The sequence below is a fragment of the Phoxinus phoxinus genome (assembly GCF_949152265.1).
Source record: "Phoxinus phoxinus genome assembly, chromosome: 4".
In the NCBI taxonomy this organism is placed as follows: Eukaryota; Metazoa; Chordata; class Actinopteri; order Cypriniformes; family Leuciscidae; genus Phoxinus; species Phoxinus phoxinus.
The window spans coordinates 31,445,768-31,466,077 of record NC_136879.1 but is presented as its reverse complement, the minus strand read 5'-3'; the positions used below and the strand labels follow the sequence as shown (position 1 = coordinate 31,466,077).

At 37.5% G+C, this 20,310-nt stretch overlaps 1 protein-coding gene across 3 annotated transcripts; it reads right to left on the bottom strand.

Moving 5' to 3' along the window:
• Nucleotides 1-576: 576 nt before the first annotated feature.
• Nucleotides 577-19,594, bottom strand: sytl2b (synaptotagmin-like 2b). Of its 3 annotated transcripts, none has more exons than XM_079611443.1 (19): nt 19,498-19,594; nt 16,256-16,463; nt 13,159-13,310; nt 12,912-13,032; nt 12,412-12,478; nt 11,294-11,411; nt 10,377-11,186; nt 6,303-8,834; nt 5,621-5,713; nt 5,330-5,383; nt 5,120-5,202; nt 4,933-5,037; nt 4,317-4,486; nt 4,129-4,231; nt 3,472-3,633; nt 3,300-3,393; nt 2,591-2,690; nt 2,282-2,487; nt 577-2,169 (listed from the first exon to the last, which is right to left on the bottom strand). In XM_079611443.1, the coding sequence occupies exons 2-19, from the start codon at nt 16,354-16,356 to the stop codon at nt 2,021-2,023; spliced, it is 5,220 nt and encodes a 1,739-aa protein (XP_079467569.1). In that variant the 5' UTR covers nt 16,357-16,463; nt 19,498-19,594; the 3' UTR covers nt 577-2,020. The 3 variants fall into 3 exon arrangements, 2 of the variants coding, with proteins under 2 accessions (XP_079467569.1, XP_079467568.1); XM_079611442.1 differs by having other exon boundaries at nt 13,159-13,331; nt 19,498-19,558; XR_013797463.1 differs by having other exon boundaries at nt 579-2,169; nt 3,472-3,628; nt 13,159-13,331; nt 19,498-19,558.
• Between the last annotated feature and the right edge of the window lie 716 nt (nt 19,595-20,310).

Here is a 20,310-nt window from a genome sequence, read left to right as displayed (position 1 = left end):
CCTATTCAGTACTCCCTCTATGTTGACTAATTGGTTTGATATGTTTTAAACTAGCCGCTCATTTGAATGATTGAGAATACGATATTGTGGTTTGTGTACTTATAAAGTGCATGTAGCCTACTAATAAATAATATGCCATTATAAGTACACATGTGATAAACCGCACTCTCTTCACTAGGTGGTGCTAGAGATCAGAAGTTTCATATTGTTCCTGACTAAATTGCTTAGGCTCAAGGGTCATGGTAGCCTTTTGTCATTTATTCTGACTAAATTAATTTTCTTGTGGTGCCATTAGCCAGTCAACACTGTCATAAATCTGGATTTATGGTTCAGTCGATTAGTTTAAAAGCAATTGTGTCCGGAATTGAGCCATGAACAAAGACAACAGATTTTCATATTGCATGTTTGTAGGGAGTCTCACTTTCTTAGGTAATCCGATGTAGTTGTGGTCATCCAGATATTCCGTGCATAGCAGTGATTTACATATATTATATAATTGCATAAGTCATAGGGCAGTGCACCATTTGTCACCATATACAAATACCTTTGATATAGCAAGAAAAAATAACAACTGCTGCACTGTGAACAGTTTTCTGTTTATTTAATCACTTTTCACAAGATTTCTGCTATTTTATAAGGTATTTTATCAGGTGTATCCAGCATTATTTTGCTTATAGTACAGTATATCTACGATGTTAGTACAGGTGTATTTTACAAATAAAACAGTCACCATCCTTGGCAACAAATTAAATCCCGATTATGGGACACAATATTGCAATACACACATTTCGCATCTTCCTCATTTGCTGGTTAAAGGGGTGGTTGAGTATGATTTCACTTTTCTAACTTTAGTTAGTGTGTAATGTTGCTGTTTGAGCATAAACAACATCTGCAAAGTTACAAGACACTTAAGTTCAAGCAAAGGAAGATATTTGCTTTTAAAGAAAAGGACTACAACAAACGGCTGGTAGGGACTACAAGACATTCCTCCGGGGTTAGTGACATCACCAACCCTAAAATGTACATAAACCCCGCCCCCGGGAACACGCAGTCCATGTTGAGAAGAGGAAAAGTTGTTGTATAAGAGTACATTTGTGAGTCAGCTCAAACTTTAGCATCCATCTTTTCACATGCAATAGAAAGTCACTCTGTGTGTATCTCACAACAGTTCCTATACGAGCGATTTTTAGATTACCATGACAGAATATCCTAATTGAAGATAGTTAACTCCACATCAGCAACATAAATTCATCAACTAACCATTCAGAGACGTCCTGTTGCATTCTACATGCTGTCACTTCTTCTTGAGTCTCTCCATCATTGTCTGACTCCGTTTTAACATTAAAGGCAGAACAGTTTCTGTAATTTTAGTGTGTCTGTGAAGTAATCGCAGCTGCTAACACACGCGAGCTCTTGAAACCCCGCCCTCTGCAGCAGCTCATTTGCATTTAAAGGGCCAGACACAAAACGGTGCGTTTTTTTTAACATGCTATATAAAAAATATCTGTGGGGTATTTTGTGCTAAAACTTCACACACATACTCTGGGGACATCAGAGATTTACTTTACATCTTGTGAAAAGGGCATTTTACCACCCCCTTTTTTTGCCATTGCTTTGATTTTTTTAGTTTTTAAAATATATGTCTATATCTTTTCAGGTATTCTCATTAACTACATAATCCAACAACTTCTTAAAAAATATAATAAAAATATAATATTAGAAAAATTAGCCTACCCTAACATCCACCTCTGGACATATGTAAATGCCATTTTACATTTTGTGTGGGTAAGTTCATTTGAGTCTCTGTTCAGTCACACTGGACACACATTGAAGTGAAGATGTAAATGAAATCCAGCTCAAGAATAACGCAATACTATCTGGATGAGAAACTTATGTTAATCCCAGGTGTAATGGGGACCAGAATGTCTTTCTTAATGTGACAGAAACCTTATCTATTTTACTATAAACTATAACAAATGCAAGATATTGCATGCAAACTTTGATAATAGTCACTGTAATCTCATTTCCATGTGTTTTTGGCTGCTGTTACCATCCTCAGTGGTAACAAGCCATCCACCCATTCATTGGGAGATTCCATCATTCTCCTCCATAAAGTGACCTCCTCTGCTGTAGAGTCCATCCAGTCCACCAGTACTCCATAACTCCTGCCTGTAAAACGAGATTGACTTATTAAATACATATATATTTGTGTTAATATGTATTTTATATGTTTATGTTTGTAGATCTCAAAACACACAAAGATCCCAACACTGGACTGCACCTGTGCCCATGCCGAGTCTCAGGCCTCCAAGCGAGTGATTGGCTAGACGGTCCCGGTCCCAAACAGTAAGCTCCACACAAGCCTCTTTTAGGTCCTCTGCCTTGAAGCCATCATACACCATAGTGTGATTAAATATGGGGTTGGCTGTTCTCTTCAGCACCCGAGTCTTCTGACGGCTCTTTTTGCTGGTGTCGGGGAGTACAGAGCTGTGCAGAGAATTCAACAATTACTTAGTGGGACCTTGAAGATGTTTTTTTTTTTAAACAAAACAAAAAATCACAATAATAAAAAGAAATCATAATATAGTACCATTTCACATATGGGTCAATAGTTGGACTTCTGATAAGAGGGAGATTCTTGCAGTCTTTGACCCAGATATGCACTTCACCAGAGCCAGGAATGTTCTTTGCTGGATTGAAAAAATAAACACTCACACAGATCAATAATAAATCTGTGACGTTTGACTTTATTTGTGACATAATGTGCAGTCTTTCGGTATATAAGCTGCTGCATTTATGTGAATTATAATTAAGTGTAGCGTCAGTTCTGGCAGGTCACGTTAGTCAGGCTCGCATCAGCTGATCCATGTCTACCTATAGGAATACGACGCCTATCACTGTGTACATATATAAGCTCCTTCAGTATTATCAGCAGCTATCGCGTTTCTCAGGAGCGAATTACCCTCCTCCATCCCCAGCTCCTCCTCTCGCCCAGTCAGGATTTGGCATTCTGATTCCCCTCGAATCAGAATAAATTCTTGAATTATGATGTAATTTAAAATCTTGAATTAATGATATCTGCAATACTTTTATGTTGGTTCTGTTCTGTTACCCCAAGGGGGGTTATTGCTGCTCTCCCTGTTCTTATCCATGCTAGGCTGCATGGATGCGCAGAGAGTTATCGCCCAAAACGGAACCATACCGCCAATCGAAACTTTATGCTAATTGTCAATCGTATTTGACGATAGTGGTCCTGACAGAATTGTAATTAGTAAAAGATTGTAATGGTGGAGCCTTACAGTGGGAGATCTGAGGCAGGAAACGTATGGCCAGTCTCATCTGTCCTCTTAAGTCAGATGGCTGGAGGCTGTTTGTGGTCTGTGAGGAGAGATTCTGAAATCAAGAGAGATTTGTATTTTCATGTATTCAATATTTCACCTAAGAGAAATTATGGACACATTCATACTGTACCCTTGGTTTAAGAGGCAAAAGCTTCATCTCTGTGTCGTTAAAATCCCACGAGGAGAGGTCAAGCTCTATCTCACCCAGAAAGCTGTTACGACCAAATGTGTCATTGTGCCATGCTGAAAGGTTGAGAACCTGGGACATCAGGTACTCCATTCGGACTCTGTACTGTATGCATCAAATAATATAATGAACGGAGATTATTAGGCATTTGGTATGATGCATATAGGGGACACTGGGGCTAGTTGTCACTTATTAATCCAGTGAATATCTCTTATGTTAGGGTTATTTTTCAAGTACATTTTTGTATAGACACATATTAAAGTCTCAAAGCCTAAAATTCCACCGTTAGCACGGTAATGAGTACAGTAAATTGAACACAACCAATATTGGGGCATGTTGTCACACTATATGGGATAAGGTTTCACAGTTGAACCTGCCATTAAACAGCCTATTATAGACATTTCAGCTCAAAATGAACAGTAAAACAATTAGGAAACATTACATAATTCATGAAACCGCAACAGTGTGAAATGTGATCTGCATAAATATCTAACCATTTATTTGATCAGCAATGTTATTAAATGTGTAAAACACATGACTGCTTGCTCCAATAAAAATGTGAGCACAGGCCCTGACTTATTCTGCCAGTGATTTCCTTACCCTAAGAATCTCATTGTATGTAGGATTCAGTGTTTTCTTCTTCACAGCGGTTTTTCTTTTTCCCAAATTGGCAGAATCAGGTATGAGGTAACTCTTAACATACCTAGAAAACAAAGCACAAGTTCTCTATGGAGAAAATATCTATTTAGAGGAGAAAGGGGTGGGTGGTATTGAGATCGCAGTCTTACGGGTCAGATCGATTCCTCTTCTTGTCCACTGCTGCCAGATTCTGGCACTGAACAACAAAGATATGGAACTCCCGCAACTTGTGCACATAGTTTAGAGAAAACTGGATGCTCCCTTGAACGTCAACGCTGCTATAGTCACTATTGTACACGCTTGCAACACTGCCGCTAACCTGAAGATAATGGAAATACAATATTGAAACAATCCCAGTACATGTCAAATATACACGTCACATGACGTACAACGTCAAATTAAATTGGACCGTATTTCATTTCTAATTAAATGTTCTGGTTTTACTATGATCAATTCATTACTGTACGTAAGCAAAACTATGTTTATATTCATAATCAGGATAAAATAAAGCCCAACATTACTTTTGTTCTCATTGAATATCCTGTTTCATTTGGATTATGTCCGATTACGGAAGTAAACTTGACTGTGAATTGTGTGCTGAATTGTGTGCTTCATGATTTATAACTGAGGCAAATGGGATAATTTACAGGGTACATTTGCCTATTTATATGGAATATATATTGTATATTATCTGACAGTATAAGATATAATTGGTTAAGAACTTGGTAAATAGTTTAGTATATAATATACAGTGTATGAACATACAGAGGTGGAGCCAGAGTAGTAGCTGAGGTTAGTAAATTGTCTGTTATTCCACTGTGGGACACCACTGCGGGAACTGCTCTCTGAGTCACTCTCTCCTCCATCACTCTAAAAAGACAGGACAGCGGCAGACATTTTGAGCATTTTGACCTGGCCTTTAATCTTTGATAAAAATTACAAATGAACCAACTTCTTTTTGTAGAAATGAGGGCACTGATTTGCTGAGTTGCTTCAGGTGCTCTGGGTCTGAGGTCGCGAACGAAGTCTGGGCAACTGAGATTTAAACAAGATGGCAGAAGAAATCAAATAAATGTGCAAATATGATGTCAACAAGAGTATTGTCTCACAATATAATTAAAACTGAATATAAAACATATAAGAAGTTATGTTTGAGACTTGCCATCATAGTTGTCCAGCATGTAGTCATTTGTTTGTTTGAATTTTTGGTCTTGTCCTTAGAGAAGAGATCACAATGACAAAGTAGAACAGATTCTGTTGTCATGTGAACTCTCCATTTAAAGCCAAACAATAAGGTGTTTTACTCTGGAAGAGTAAAACTAGAAGTATACTATGAAAAAGACAGCTAAATATGGATATGGTGTTTTTAGTTGAAACATTAATGACAAAAATATATATATAAATGATATTCTGCTACAGTTTAAAGTGTTTGATATAGAGAATTGATGCTCACTAGGAAGAGGGCTGATGTCTTCCATGCTCTTATGGTACACAGGTCTAGATGAAGCTTTTCTCAAAGCTTTCAGAATGGGACTCTCATTTTCACCTGCAAGATTTAACAGCGGCAGTTTGATCCAATAAAGGTATAAAGAATTAATACAACAAGCAATAAGAATGTGTTCATGAGAGAACTTGTGTTTCCTGTTCTTGTGCTATTGTGTAATGTGAGCACTTCAATCTGTTTGATTTAACACTTGAAAGGAAAGCTGTGGAAACATCTTACAACACTGATTTAAATACATTTAACTACATTAATTCATGTTATTTAATCTTTTATATATGCACATATTTGTTTCTTGCTTATGGTTAGGGACTTTTTCTATATCATTAATTTTCTAAGCAATCAGATTTACAATGTAGCTCAAACAATAGAGCATGGCTATAGCAACACCAAGGTCATGTTCAATTCCCAAGGAATGCATAGCTAAAATGCATAAAAATGTCTGCCAAATGTGTGAATGTAAATGTAAAGTGTATTTTATTTTATTTTATTTTTATCCCATGGATTAACATTCATGCATTTGACAGGCACTTTTATCTTACAATGTATTCCAAGTAAAGTTTAAAGGGGTCTTTAGTTAAAAAACGTTTGAGAAACCTGTACAGTATGATAAGAGAAAAAGCTTCAAACTTACGGTTTGAATTCCCCTTAGTGGCATTTTCATCAGTTTGTGTGGTTGAGTGGAGTCCCAGGCTCCCTTTCCTGGTTTGGAGGTCGGGGGAACCCTGTACTGGAGTACTGGTTTTTACTGGGGAACACTTACAGCTGCAGTTTGTCTCTGGAGATGATGTAAATGAAGTGCAGATCAAATTATCAACCTGCTCTGTAACTGGAGGTGGAGTGTATATACTTCTGTCTTCTGTAATTCCAAGGTAATGTTGGTAGTCTCGTGGAATGAAAGATCTAGCAAGAGGTTGAGAGTCGGAATCCTCTGAGGTACGCGATGGTCTTCTCTGAGAATTTTTGTCTCTGTCTCTCCAAGAGATTTCTGGGGATGTTTTTGGCATGGTGTAGCAAGCTTCTTGTGTTTTTTTGGTCTGTGTAATGCTAGCTTCTGGTGTCTTCTTAACCTGTTGCATATTGGGACCCTGAGACTTCTTGGACTGAAGTTGTAAGTCCTGGCTTTGCTCCTCAAACGCAGTGTTCACTGAAAACATGCTGGTGGCACGTCGCATGGCACTTGCTTTTCCATTTAGACTGCCTTTGTTGCTTCTTCTACCCTGCTGAGGTCGTGACTCTTGACCAGCCTGAGGTGTAGGTACCATTGTGGCTTTTGAAGCGCTCTGAGAGCCTTTCTGTGCCTGAAGAGAATGAGACACTCCATGGGATATTGCTTCGCCCCCATTTGACTGATCGTTTTTTGATTCTTGTCTTGACATAATCCTCTTCTTTGAGGGAGACTGGAATGCTCTAGTTTTGGCTGGTGAGGATGTTTTACCATTCTGGCTGTCATTAACAAAGTCTTTGACATTGGCTCTCTCATTTGGACTTTGTGGACTTAAGGATCTCTGAATTCCACTTTCAAGGACCGGTGACCTTGGTCCAGATTTTGTAGGTGGTCCTCCCCAGAAGTCACGAAGGTTCTTAAACTGTAAAGTGCTCATACCATCCATCACAGCTGGCTTATCCTTACGAAGAGGTTGCACAGGGAAATTAGGAGACAGTCTATCTCTGGCTGAAGAACTGTCCTCATCATCATCATCATACTCTGTACCTATTGTTCTGAGATCAAACTCAGACTTTGTAAATCTTTGGTTCAGTCGAGCATTAGTAGTCGATCTGATTTGAGCTACTGATGTTTTAGATTCTTTCTCCCAGAAGGACTTTAGTTGCTTGATCCTCTCTGTCATGTTCTCTTGCTGGGAATTCTGCTTAACAAAAGGCACTTGATTGGTTCTTGTTGTAGTTCTTGTTTTTGCCTCTAATTCTTTTGGAGAGGTGTGATCTGCATCACTACTGTGTGTGCTAACTGTGCCTCCTATGCTATCACTATTTTGACCCAATAGCAAGGATCCACTGTCAAGTGATGGGGAAGATGATTTTAAATGTGGAAGAGAAACTACTTTGTCTAAAAGAGAGCTTGCAAGTATTTGATCATTCTTCTGATTAGCATATATCAATGGCGGTTTTGAATCGTCTGTAACAATGGGTACTTGGGGGTTATAGATGGTGTTAGCACTCCCTATATGCTCAAGGTCTAAATCTTCCACAACTGTCTCTTTTTTCTGATGTCCTGGAGATGTTGCTTTCAAGCTCTGTTCACTTCTCTGTTGGTTCTCTACACATTCAGTCGGCTTTCTGCTAACATCACTAGGGATTAATTTTTCAGTTATACCAGGAGCACTAGATTTGCTGATCAAAATCTTTGGACCAATGTTTTCTTTCTCCCAGAATGATTTTAAATTGGCAATTTTTGGTCGCTGGTTCTCCTCAGCACCTGGTCTTTCTTTTGGCAGATGCCGAGTATGCTTGATGTCTGTGTTTTCCAGTTTAACTTTGGTCACTTCCTCTCTCTTGATAAAAGCTTCTGTTTTGTTCTCATTTTGACTTATTTTCCCACCTACAGAAATATTCACCTCTGGGATCTTTGGAGGAACATTGTTTGCAGTAAGAGCAGAGTCAATAGAGAGATTCCTGATAAGAGGTTCTTTATGAGATGCAGATTCAGATCTTCGTTCTTTTGGAATGTTTTGGGTAGGCTCATCAACACTCTGTTCCTTTCCCCAATCAGTCTGTTGTAGAAATATCGTATTGACTTCTAATGGAATCTCTTCACTCTGGCATGGTACGATCAAGTACACATTATCTCTTGGTTTGGATCTCTGATCAACCTCATCTTCAAAGTCTATGTCATCGATCTTGGTGTCCTCCTCCATGACCTCCTCCATGTCCTCATGGACATTGCTCTCTATATCAAGCCTATCACTGCTGTCTGAGCTTCTGCTAAACCACTCAAGAACTTTGGCAATGGAATCTCCTTGTTCATCAGTAGGTGTCGAAACGTGTTCATCCGTCATGACCTCCAGTTTGGCATTTTCCTGTTTTGAGTTATTAGTCTTTTGTTTTATGTTGAAGAAAAGGGGGTTGCTGCTAGTCTCAAAGTCAGAAGAGGCATCTGTCTTATTGAATGTATCTGTTATGTTGAGGGATCTGGGAAATTGTTGATCTGTAAGAGAAACATTATAGCATTGAACGTCCAAAGCAGAATCTAGTCATTTTCAATTTCAAGTAACTATTGTAAGTAGAGATGCACCGATTGATCGGCTGTTGACCGGAATTGGCCGATTTTCACGTGATCGGCCATGACCGGCGACCGGCCGGTCAGTCTGACATATGCCGATTTAATTGCCGGTCAAATGCACTCAGGCGCCTCATGATTAACATCGCGCAACATCAGCATCACACATGCACACGGAACGCACATTTAGGAAACCTCGTGAATTACAGCCGTTTTACACCGCAAGCGTGAGCGGCATCGTATTTTTTCCGCAGTGCATGCTATTAATGAGTGCATTCACCCCGCGAGCAGGAGCAGCTCGTGAGCCGTCGCGTGAGCAGCAGTTAAGCGGGGGGATTCGGTGCAGAAAGTCTATTTTTTCTGCACTGCTCATGCTCAATTAAAGTGAAAGCACACTTTTGATGGACAAAATAAATATGATTTCACACAAAAAGTGCCCAAAATGCACATAATTTGCATGTCTAGTGTGTTTTAACAAGAACTGGAGTAGGCTATGTCAGAAAAGAAAATGAATATTTATAGACACAAATATTTATAGAAAATTTACCCACTTAAACTTGTTTTTATTATTTAGTTTGGGTAAAAGTATATGGTGTTTTATAAAAATAAAATAAAAACGAGAAAACTAGTCAAATTATACAGTATAAGCTTTCTTTCAGTTTAATTTTAATTAACTTTTAATTTCCTACACCAGGAGTAATTTATATAGTTCTATTTTATAGCGATTATCTGTTCACAAAATGTTCTATTAAAGAAAAGATAGAAAATAAATATTTGTGTGTGCTGTAAAGTGGTTAGAAAAAATGAAATCGAAATGGCTAAAATCGGTATCGGCAGGTGAAACTCAATGAAAAATCGGAAATCAGAATTATAGCCAAGAAAATTGTAATCGGTGCATCTCTAATTGTAAGCAATAATTTAATTTAAAAAATATATATAATTTATTTATTCTAAATTTAAGATTATTTCACCCAAATATGTAAAAATAATTTACTAACTTTTATGTCATTTCAAATCAGTCTTTATTTCTTCTGCAGAACACAACAGGATACACACAGGTGAAAAGTTAATGAATATCAAGTTGGGTGAATATTCCATTTAGGTGGTAGTATCATGAACGCTGGGGTATGTTGAAGTGGCAGAAGCAGGTGGTGGAACATTTCTACCAACTACTGGACTGGAGTGTGAAAAGCTGAATGAATGTCAATATCAGGTTGTTTTTCACCAAAACTGATTGGCACACTTGGAAAATGATTGGTGAGACACATGTATATTTAGCTGACATACTTGGGTGATTTATTAAGCATTAAAGTGAGTCCCAGTGTACTGCAGAATTCAACAAGATTTTAATCAATGTATCTGAAGTGTTCTGCAGAAGAAAGTAAGTCATACAGTTTGAAAAGAGGATAGGTAAATTACACAATTCATTTTTTTGGGCAAACTACTCCTTTAAAAAGATATGGATCATACCAACAGCAGTTTTCTTCATATTTTCTTCAGTTCTAATCGTTTCCAATTTTGGAAACTGAGCCACGTGATTTTCCACATTCTCAGATTTGTGCTGTGTAGTTTGAGGGGCAGTGATCTCATCCAGTGGCTTTTTAGAGTTGTCAGTCAATGCAAATATTGCATTCTCACGAGGAAGATAAATTTCACCAGAAATGTTTTGGCCCTCCAATTCCACACTTGGTGACTGAGGAAGGCAACTATTTGTTTCTTTTCTCTGTTTTAGAAGTTCTTCTACTTTCTTGCCATCATCTGCTCCTGTGATAGAGTTCAGACTTAGACGTGGTTGTATCTTTGGCTTCTCTTGTAAGCCCCGCGGAGGGTTTATCAGTTGCGATGAGGCTCTCACTGGTAAACGTGACTTTGGCAACTTCATTGGTGAAGGAGAGCTAAATAGCTCCTTGTTTTCAATTTTGCTACTTGATTCCTCTGTACTTCCCAGAGAAAGTCTTGATTCTTCAGGATCCTTTCCTTGGCTGGTGTTTTTGCCAACATGGCTTAGAGATACAACTGGTTGGCGCAGTTGGCTCTTGAGAGTTGGCTCATTTGAGCTGTGTTTGGGGATACTTCTTGGTGGTGGAGACCTGATACCTGAGCCTGCTGTGGTGGACACACTCTGGCTGGACATAGAGCTGGTGCTGTCTGAGATAGAGCCCTGGGGTTTGTTGATTTTGGTTCTCTTCTTTGGCACAGGCTTTTGACCAGGAGGTCTGTTTTGTATGGTGTCAGAGACCTCTCTTTTGACTTCACTGTTACTTGCTTCCTGGTGTTTTACTGCAAATGTGAGACTTGTAAGCAAGGGAGAACACAAAACATTACAAGTTTCTTAAAACTTATACAAATTAGTATAAATGACAATTATACAATGTTGTCACATCAACCTTGTGAATCAGAGTCCCTGTCTAATGATTTCCTGAGTCCAGGTCCTGATGTAAAGGGGATATCAGTTTCCTCAAAATCAAGCTCTATTGGAACACTGTTGAAGGGATTGTGTCTTGGCTGGAACCAGGTAAAGAGGCAAAGTTTATTAAAAGAGGCAATGAAGAAATGCATTGATTATTGATGTCATATTGTTTAATTTGTCATATAACCTTAACTTTCACCCACAAAATGCACACACTAGATTGACCTGGACTTAAAAGGGGTCATATCATAATTTTTTTTGTGAAATAATTTGTTTATAATTCATTATACTGTTAGTGAGATTGCCACAACTAGTTTCCTGATAAAATTTATGATAATTTTCCACCCTCTCTGATAAAAACATTTCAATACACGTTGTTTTTTTTTATGTACGTACCTCTATGCTTAACAACCCTGTTGGATATGACATGAGAAACAGCTGTGTTTACTCACAAGCTGCAGGTCTGCTGTAGAGTACAGTATACTGTAGTTTGCTCTGTTCAATCCTTCAGTAACTTTGCACAGCCTGTGTTATATTATGACGATCATAAATCTATCATATTTCCTCCTTGCTACCTCATATTGACCTGGCAGGCCAAGTTTCTGATTATAAATAGGTGTTTTCCCTAAATGTGGTGGGCAGCCATATGTTAATGTATTTAGCTGTAAGTCATGGAAGTTCAGTACACTTATAATAAAGGTTAAATAATAAAGGTTCTGTATTAGCATTGATGGTTCCATGAAAACATTTAACATCCATGGACAAATTCCGCCATACAAAAGGGTTTATATAGTGGATATATAGTTTTATAATGTTTGTCATACTAAGAAAAATGCTCAGAACTGTTCAATGAAGGGTTCTTTGGAGAACCCAAAATGGTTCTTCTGATTCTTCCCTTTTGGAATCCTTATTTTAAAGAGTGTAGGAGCCATTTTCCCACATAATTTTTAATAAATGGTCCATTTGGGCTGGATGTTTTGACATTTTAATTCCATTATGATATGATCCCTTTAAGTGTTTCTCCCAAGGATATACAGTAACGGTGTAGGGAGCTGACACTGATATGTTTGTATATTTCTATGAGCACTTACATACCTTGGATGGTGATCTCATGCCTATGTTTAGGTTTTCTTGCTGGACCTCTAATGTGTCACCGTTTTCCCTAATTTCAAAACAAATAGAAACCTGTTCATTTATTGTTATGAGTGCTTGCATGTATAAGATATCCAGCTGATTTGGACTCAAGTTCTTCCAGAGATCCTGTAATGACCAGGATCAATTAAGAGCATTAAAAGTACAGCGTGCAAACTCCTCTGTTGACCCTTGTCGAGTCATAAAGATATTGGAATCATGAGGTATCCACACCTGTAAAGCACACAAGCACCTGGGAGGGGTGGAGGTTGCAAACACAGTGCAAACCAAAGAGTTCTGGCAAGCGTGAACAGTTATTACCCCGTTATTCTGAATAAATTGATTAATATCAAGTTGCTACTATAAAAAATGGATCAAGCAGTGTAGGATTATGCCAGCAGCACTAAACAGTTGATCAGGTACTGTCAACTTATTTGCTTTTGTACATGAGCATGTACCATTACCTTTCCTTTAGCTGCATTGAGGACTCAGTAGTTTGTGTTTTTTTGGGTGACGTCATGATGCCATCACTATCCTTTCTGCTGATGCTTCTTGATCTGCCGCCCCATGACTTGGTTAAATACTCTATATAAAAGGATAGTGAGATGTTTTCTGATATGTAGTGCTGTTTATAGGCTCGCTAACAAAGCATTAAGTCAAGGTTTCTGAAAGAGTTGCATGTGTGAATTGTAGCAGGTGTTTTGGTCTCACCAACAACTGATGGTTTCCTTTGATTCATTGATGCCAATATGATGTCAGAGCCATGAATCCTGTCCTGATGTCTCTGTGACTTCACCTCGTAGAACCATTCTCCTGACAAATACTTGCGTCTGTCTTCCTCTGGGACGGCTTTCTGCAGCTGTCTGGAATCAAATGAGTGGAACCTTCAAATTTAGTAAGAAAAAAGAAACGAGTGCAGTTCTCAGCAACATGCATCTAACATAGTCTCACCTCAACATGTCTTTTGGACAAATACCGTACATTGATTCCATAGTGCGCAAATTAATTTTCTCCAGCAATCAAGGGAAGAAAGCACTTCAATAATCACATTTTCTGTTGTTTGCTCACAAAATGTTAAATTCTTTTTATGTACAATTGTGTTAGGCAGTCCTTTGAGTACTAGGACTATAAACTGGGCTTTCCAAATGTCGGTACCGCATTGCAGTTTATTACTTTATTATGTTATCCTGTATTAGAGTCTACTAAATCAATAACATTCCATATGACCAAAGAGTGTGGACAAACTCTTCCTTCATTGGTTTATCCAGGAGGACACTGTCTTCAATACTGACTGTTTGCTTTGCAAATGGCAAATCTTTCATAATGGTTGCTTCTTAGGTACTATCAAAGTATCCAAGAAGTAGCTGTACCCTGTTAAATTAATCAAACACTACTGATGAAGAGTTTTATTGAAATTTCTTTTTTTTTTTTTTAAAGAAAAACAACCCAAGAAGTTGAGACTAATAATTATACTGTGACTTGTTTGAGAGCTGGTTACTGTTAAATGGTACAAATACCTGCCATTACAAAACAACCTTAATAGAGACATTGTGAGCATTTGCAGTGATTCAAAATGGTTTGATTAAAATCATGTGTTTGGAAACAACCATTGGAACACATCTTCACTTTTGAAGGAGTGGAAACTATGTTGGTCATGTGAAACGGCCAAGACAATTATTCCACAAGGGTAGACTTAATCCTTTTATACAAGGTTGAGTAAGGTTGAGGCTGAACACAGGGAAATCACCCAGACATGGCTAGATTCTGCATTCTTTCTTTCATGTAGACTTTCCGTCTCCATTCAAAGCGTTAAACACGAGAACAAATTATTTGCTAGTGCAACGGCGTTCATGTGGGTAAACACCTCACTGTTTGTCTGTGGATCAGTGCCTTGTTTTTATGTTGTATTTTGATGGATTTAATTGAATAAGTGTAAGAGAACAAGGTAGAACAGTTAAACAACAAGACTAGGCTACTAGTGAGTCTCCATGACAAGTCTGCCCGGGATTTCGAGAGAGCCAAAAATTACTGGGATTCGGCTTTTGCGTTCTACAGTCGCCATTCATTATGTTTACTGTAGTCTCAGCCTCAGACGTCACGCCCACGGAACGTTGGCTAAACGTCTGATGCATATGGTACACTTAACTGGAAACACTTCAGGAATGTCGAAGTCGTCATCTGATTGGTTGAATTTTATCGGATTTCCGGGGGGCGCGAGTGTCGCGTTTATTTTCGGTCCGCCGGGAAACAAAGCGCAGACGTGTGATTGCGGAAGAAAAACTGTTGTGTTTACATGAGTGACAATGAGCATTTATCAAGATCAGCTAAACGTAGGATTCTCAAAAGAATGCAAGGTTCACGGCATAGACTCTTTAAGAGATGTCCAGGAGTTTTGTTTGAGGCACTTAGTGGAGACTTGTTGCACGCCGGTCTGTTGTTGTGGGGATATTTCCACGCCCCGAAACGTGACGCTGAACGAAACGAACTGTAATTGGTTGTTTGACATGTCGATCAAGCGGCCTTATGGGCGGGCCTTGGCCAAAGAAAGCTGCTATGAATTCCAGACCTTCAGCCGTCAGTCTGAAGGTCTGGCTACGCGAGACTATGTTTACTGTGGCGAGCAGGACGAGACTGAGGGCCGGGGGAGAACGACGCGAGGCCAGTGGTGTGATTACTGATGAGCGACACCTGTGAGACGCACCGGTCTAGTATCTCTCACGGAAGGGCAATGTTTCTTTGCAATGTTAAAACGCACATTAACCCTTAACCTTTGATAAATAGAAAGTTCAAAGGAGCAGCATTTTATTTTATTTTATTCTTTTTTTAACATTATAAATGTATTTACTGTCACTTTTGATCAATTGAATGCATCCATGCTGAATAAAATGTGTATTTACTGACACCATGCTTTTGAATGGTTGTGTATATATATATATATATAATGTATAATGGAAAGTGTATTTCAGGTACTATAACTGGTCACCATCTTTTTCTCACCATTCTATTTGTTCATTTAAAATGTATTTTTCAGGGTAAAAATATTTTAAGTGTCTTTAAAAGTAAAAATATTCAGTGTGATCTGTTTATGTGAGGTCATAAAATGTAATTTATAATATTTAAACAAGATGGAAACATTTAAATGGTTTCATATCATATAGTAGGGCTGGGTATCAATTCAGATGTTCCAATTCGATTTGCAAGCTTTCGATTCGATTTCGAATTTCGATTCTAAAATCGATTCTCGATTCAACTCAATGAATATAGATTTAATACAAATCCTATATTTATAGAAAAGAACAGTGAACATAAGTTTACAAGTGGTTAATTAATAAAAAGAAATAAAGAGCTACAAACCTGTATATTAAACTCTTCTGCAAATGCAAACAATGATTAGACAGGATTTTGATACAAGATGAAAAATGTATGCTGAAATTTGGATAAGTCAGAACAGTCGCAAGCCTTGATCAAACAGGATTAGGTTATTTTATTGTTTAACAAACATAAAATCTCACAGCATTAGCTGTAACGGGGAGGTTGCAAGCCAATGAACAGTGTAAGAAAACTAATACTGGCTTTTGGGTGATAGATAAATAAATATGGAGAAAAATGTATTCTTGGCCTTTGAGAATCGACCACATTTTAAAAAACAATTAATCGAAAAATCTATTATTATTTTTTACCAGCCCTATCATATAGTATATCACACTGCTGTCACTGCTTGATATTTTCATATCAACTAGCCTACACATTTGCGATAAGAGAGGAGGGTCATTTACCCTAATAAAGGTGTGTGTCTGAGCAGTCTTACTTTATTCGTTCCTCCTCGGCTTTCTTCAACTCAGCATCCCTCTTTAAAACAGTCATGATCTTCTCCTGCTCCTCCTCGCTCAGGTGGCTGAGGTCTATCATGATGGCCGTTGTTCTTCTCACCGTTTGAGACGCTTGTGCAAAGGCTCAGAAGACTATCTATTGTTGCTCCTGATTCACCTTCATTTCATTATGCGCAATTACGGCACCTGTAAAGAGCACATCAAAACCTCTGAGATGCTCCATTAGTCTCTTTCAGTTCAAATGGCTTCAAAAGAAAATGATTAGGGTGTTATTAAGTCATTATTTAATGGAAAGGACAAATGTAACCCAATTTGTATGCTAAATTTGCTGTAATTTGAAAAGAAATGTGAGTTCTAAATAAGTGCACAATGAAGCCGAGTGTGGGCCTGTTTGGAGAATGCTGAGATTAGACAAAACATGTGACGGCACTGTCAGTTGACCATGAGAAGGGGCAGACTTTTAGATCGAGCACATTTACAGAAGATTATTACGTTTTCCGTTGAACATAAATTACATAATGCTGATCCCACTTAAGAGTCATGTCAGATAATGGCTCTAATATGTACTATTAATTAAATTAGATGGCTCTGATATGCACAGAAAAACAAAAAAATCCTGGATCTATCTGTTTAAAAAGAAACTTGTTTCCTTACATGATCATATGACCATCTATAAAACTTAAGACACCAGTGTGTCAAGCTAGCTGTGCAAATATTTGAAAACAGCTCACTGAGATATTATTTACTCTGGGTTACACCTTGATCAAAACAAGCTTCAAATAAATGGCAGTGGTACTAAGGACCAGTGTTGGGTGTAACGCGTTACAAAGTAACGCGTTACTGTAATAATATTACTTTTTTCAGTAACTAGTAGTGTAAGGCATTACTCGTCTGAAAATGGTAATATTATTACAGTTTTCCCGAGCTAGTTACTTGCGTTACATTTGCCAGTAGCACCATCACACACAAGGCACACAACACAGAGAACAGAAGGGAAGGGGAGGAGGGCGTGAATGTAACAGTGATTGGTCTGGGTTTGGCACGAGGTATCATTTACCATCACCGATTGGTCGACACCCGGCAGCCAGCCGCAGAGCGGCATCCTCAAAGACAGATGGGGGAAAATGGAAGCGTCAACAACGGCAAGCTGAGGAAGGTTCCCAGCAACAGAAAGCTAGTTTCGACGGGTGGAGATTCAGTAATTATTTTGAATATGTTAAACGGAAGGAAAATAACTTGACGGTGAAGTGCACACTCTGCCCGGGGAGAAAGCTGCTCTCCACCGCTTCCGACAGCACGGACACATCAAGCTCGTTGCGAAGCGACAGAGTGACATGAACGAGCAGCCCCGCAAGCAGCAAAAAGTTTGGACTTGTTATCCCATACGGAAATGTAATATATGTACATATATGAAATATACATACATGAAATATATCCACATATATAAAATATATACCATATATATGCCCATATATAAAACCTATTAGAAAATGGAATAATTGACATATAAAACCAGCCCATATATTTTATGCATGTATAATAGTTTTTTTTTTTTACATACATGTCACATAGCCTATATATAATTATCAGTTTTCAAATATAATTTGTGTAGTAGCTATTTGTTTTGTTTTTATGAGCTGGTCAAGAAGAGGTAAAATAATAATAAATAATAAATTTTATTTATAAAAGATTCGAAAATGAAATGTGGATATGTAGACTTGATCTGTAGACTTGAAATAAATAGTTAAATAGTAAATAGTTTGGCATATATAATAATCATTTAACATTTCCGTATGGGATAAATTGACAATCAAATTTATTGATTGTTTGCACCAGACGGTGTTTGTTAAACATTGAGGAAATTAATACTTGTTTTTTGTACTTGATTGCACAAGTACGTTTGTAGTTATTTGTGCTAGACAGTGCCAGTTTTCTTGTTGGCGTAATAAAGACCCTTAAGAACACTCCTCCTTTGTATGTTCTCCCTCCATCTGATGCGTCTCAGGCAATTATAAAGTAATTAAGAAAAAAAATGTAACTAGTAATATAACTAGTAATATAACTAGTTACTTTCTCCAGGGAGTAATAAAGTAAAGTAAGGCATTACTATTTTTGAGAGTAATATGTAATATGTAATATATTACTTTTTTGAGTAACTAGCCCCAACACTGCTAAGGACTAATACATAACATTATACAAACAACCAGCGAACAATAACGTATCAATGAGATGTTAATACTTTACATGGCTGAGGAGCTTAAAAAAATGGGTGAATAGGAATACATATTCTCTAATGAGAGTTGAAATCAAGACAGAAATGATGAATAACTGTTGTAGAATTACACAAAACAAAACCAGTGTATCAACAGCACATGAGTAATGGATGTAACATGACTATTGATCTGCAGTATATGATGCTATAATGCCATATCCTGAATCCTGTTACTGTCCGAAAGGCTTTTGACTCATCAAATGAGGCACTTCGTTGCAAATTGAATTAGGTTTAAATTGAATCAGTTCTTAGCAAGTATTTTATGAAATGCAATATATTTACGTAACCTATCACTTTTATAGTAAGCAGGATAAGTAGCCTATTAAGCCTAACAATAAATTAAAGTTGGTTTTCTGGATATGTAAACTAATTTCACCACAAGGAGCCCATTGGAATTTTTTATTTATATTTTATATTTATATATTTTGTATATAGACATGTAGGCCTACTGTAATCCAATTGAATTTTAGAAACAAGATAATGTGGTGTATTCCTGTCTGCAGTGATAAAATCACTGTTGTCTCGGGATTCATGTGACCTTTTTCTATTCTAGTTGTTTTCTGTTGAATTCGTTGTGCATTTATATTTAAACATCATAAATGCATTACCTACAATAGTTAACTCAATAGAAGATAAGACAAGAACCTGTTACAATATTCACAATTTACTTACTTTCCCTTCAAAATAACTTCGAATCGAGACCAACCTAAGATTAGTAATCTCGTATTATGAATACAGTGTACATTCTGCTTTGTATGAGTTATGTCAGTCAATTAATCAATTGTTTATTTTTCATAGTTTACTCGAGAGACTGAAAACAGTGACAGCCTTCAAGAATATATTTATGAAACCACTAACTTAGATGTTCGTAAATATATTCTACAGCGCTAAAACACTCTTAGCAAACAAAACGACAGGTATATGTCCAAATGAAATGTTTCAGCTCACCTTGTTTCCGTGGCAGAATGTAGTACAGAAGTACAGAACACATCTTCACTGTGTGAGCGACGCGTCTCTCAGGGTACGGACTCTTGACGTCGGCTCCCAGTCGACCAATCAAAGACTGCGTTTGTGCGGTCGACGTGACGCGCCAAAATAGAACGTTCCAATCGGGAGTATGGACGAACGATGTTAACGCATTGAAATAAGTTGTTGCAAAACGAATGTATGTTTTGCTTCTTCTTTGTATATTTGAAGATCTAAAATGGTTTGACATTTATTGTCACACTGTAATGAATCCCTTGTTGCTTAACCGTCTTGTTTCACATCAATTCATGAAAAAGTAGAATGAAGTTATATTTTATAACTATTCATTTTATTATTTTTAATAGTAATAATAATAATGTGGGGGGAAATTACTCAGTGCACCTTGCACTTTATCTAAAAATATTGTCTATTGTTATACATTGATAATTTTTTGTAACCTTGTACTTCCCAGGGACATAATTATACAAATCCAGCCTTTCTAGCAAGTCCCCTAGTAAGTTTATATTAGAACAAGTTTAACCTGGTTTATGTTTAACAAGTAGGAGTGAGTGAGGTCTTGAAATGGATAGATTTCACGCTGTGGTAAGTGAACACAAACTCTCAAATATATTGCATATTAATACCTCTATTAAGCCTGGTATTTTTTAATCTATGACTTCTGCCTGAACTACTATTTAGATTAATTGAATACAAATGATCATTTACAGGTTCTGATTGGTAAATAAGCTATGTTTGGTAGTATTTGTAAATCATAAAAACTAGTACATGATTAAC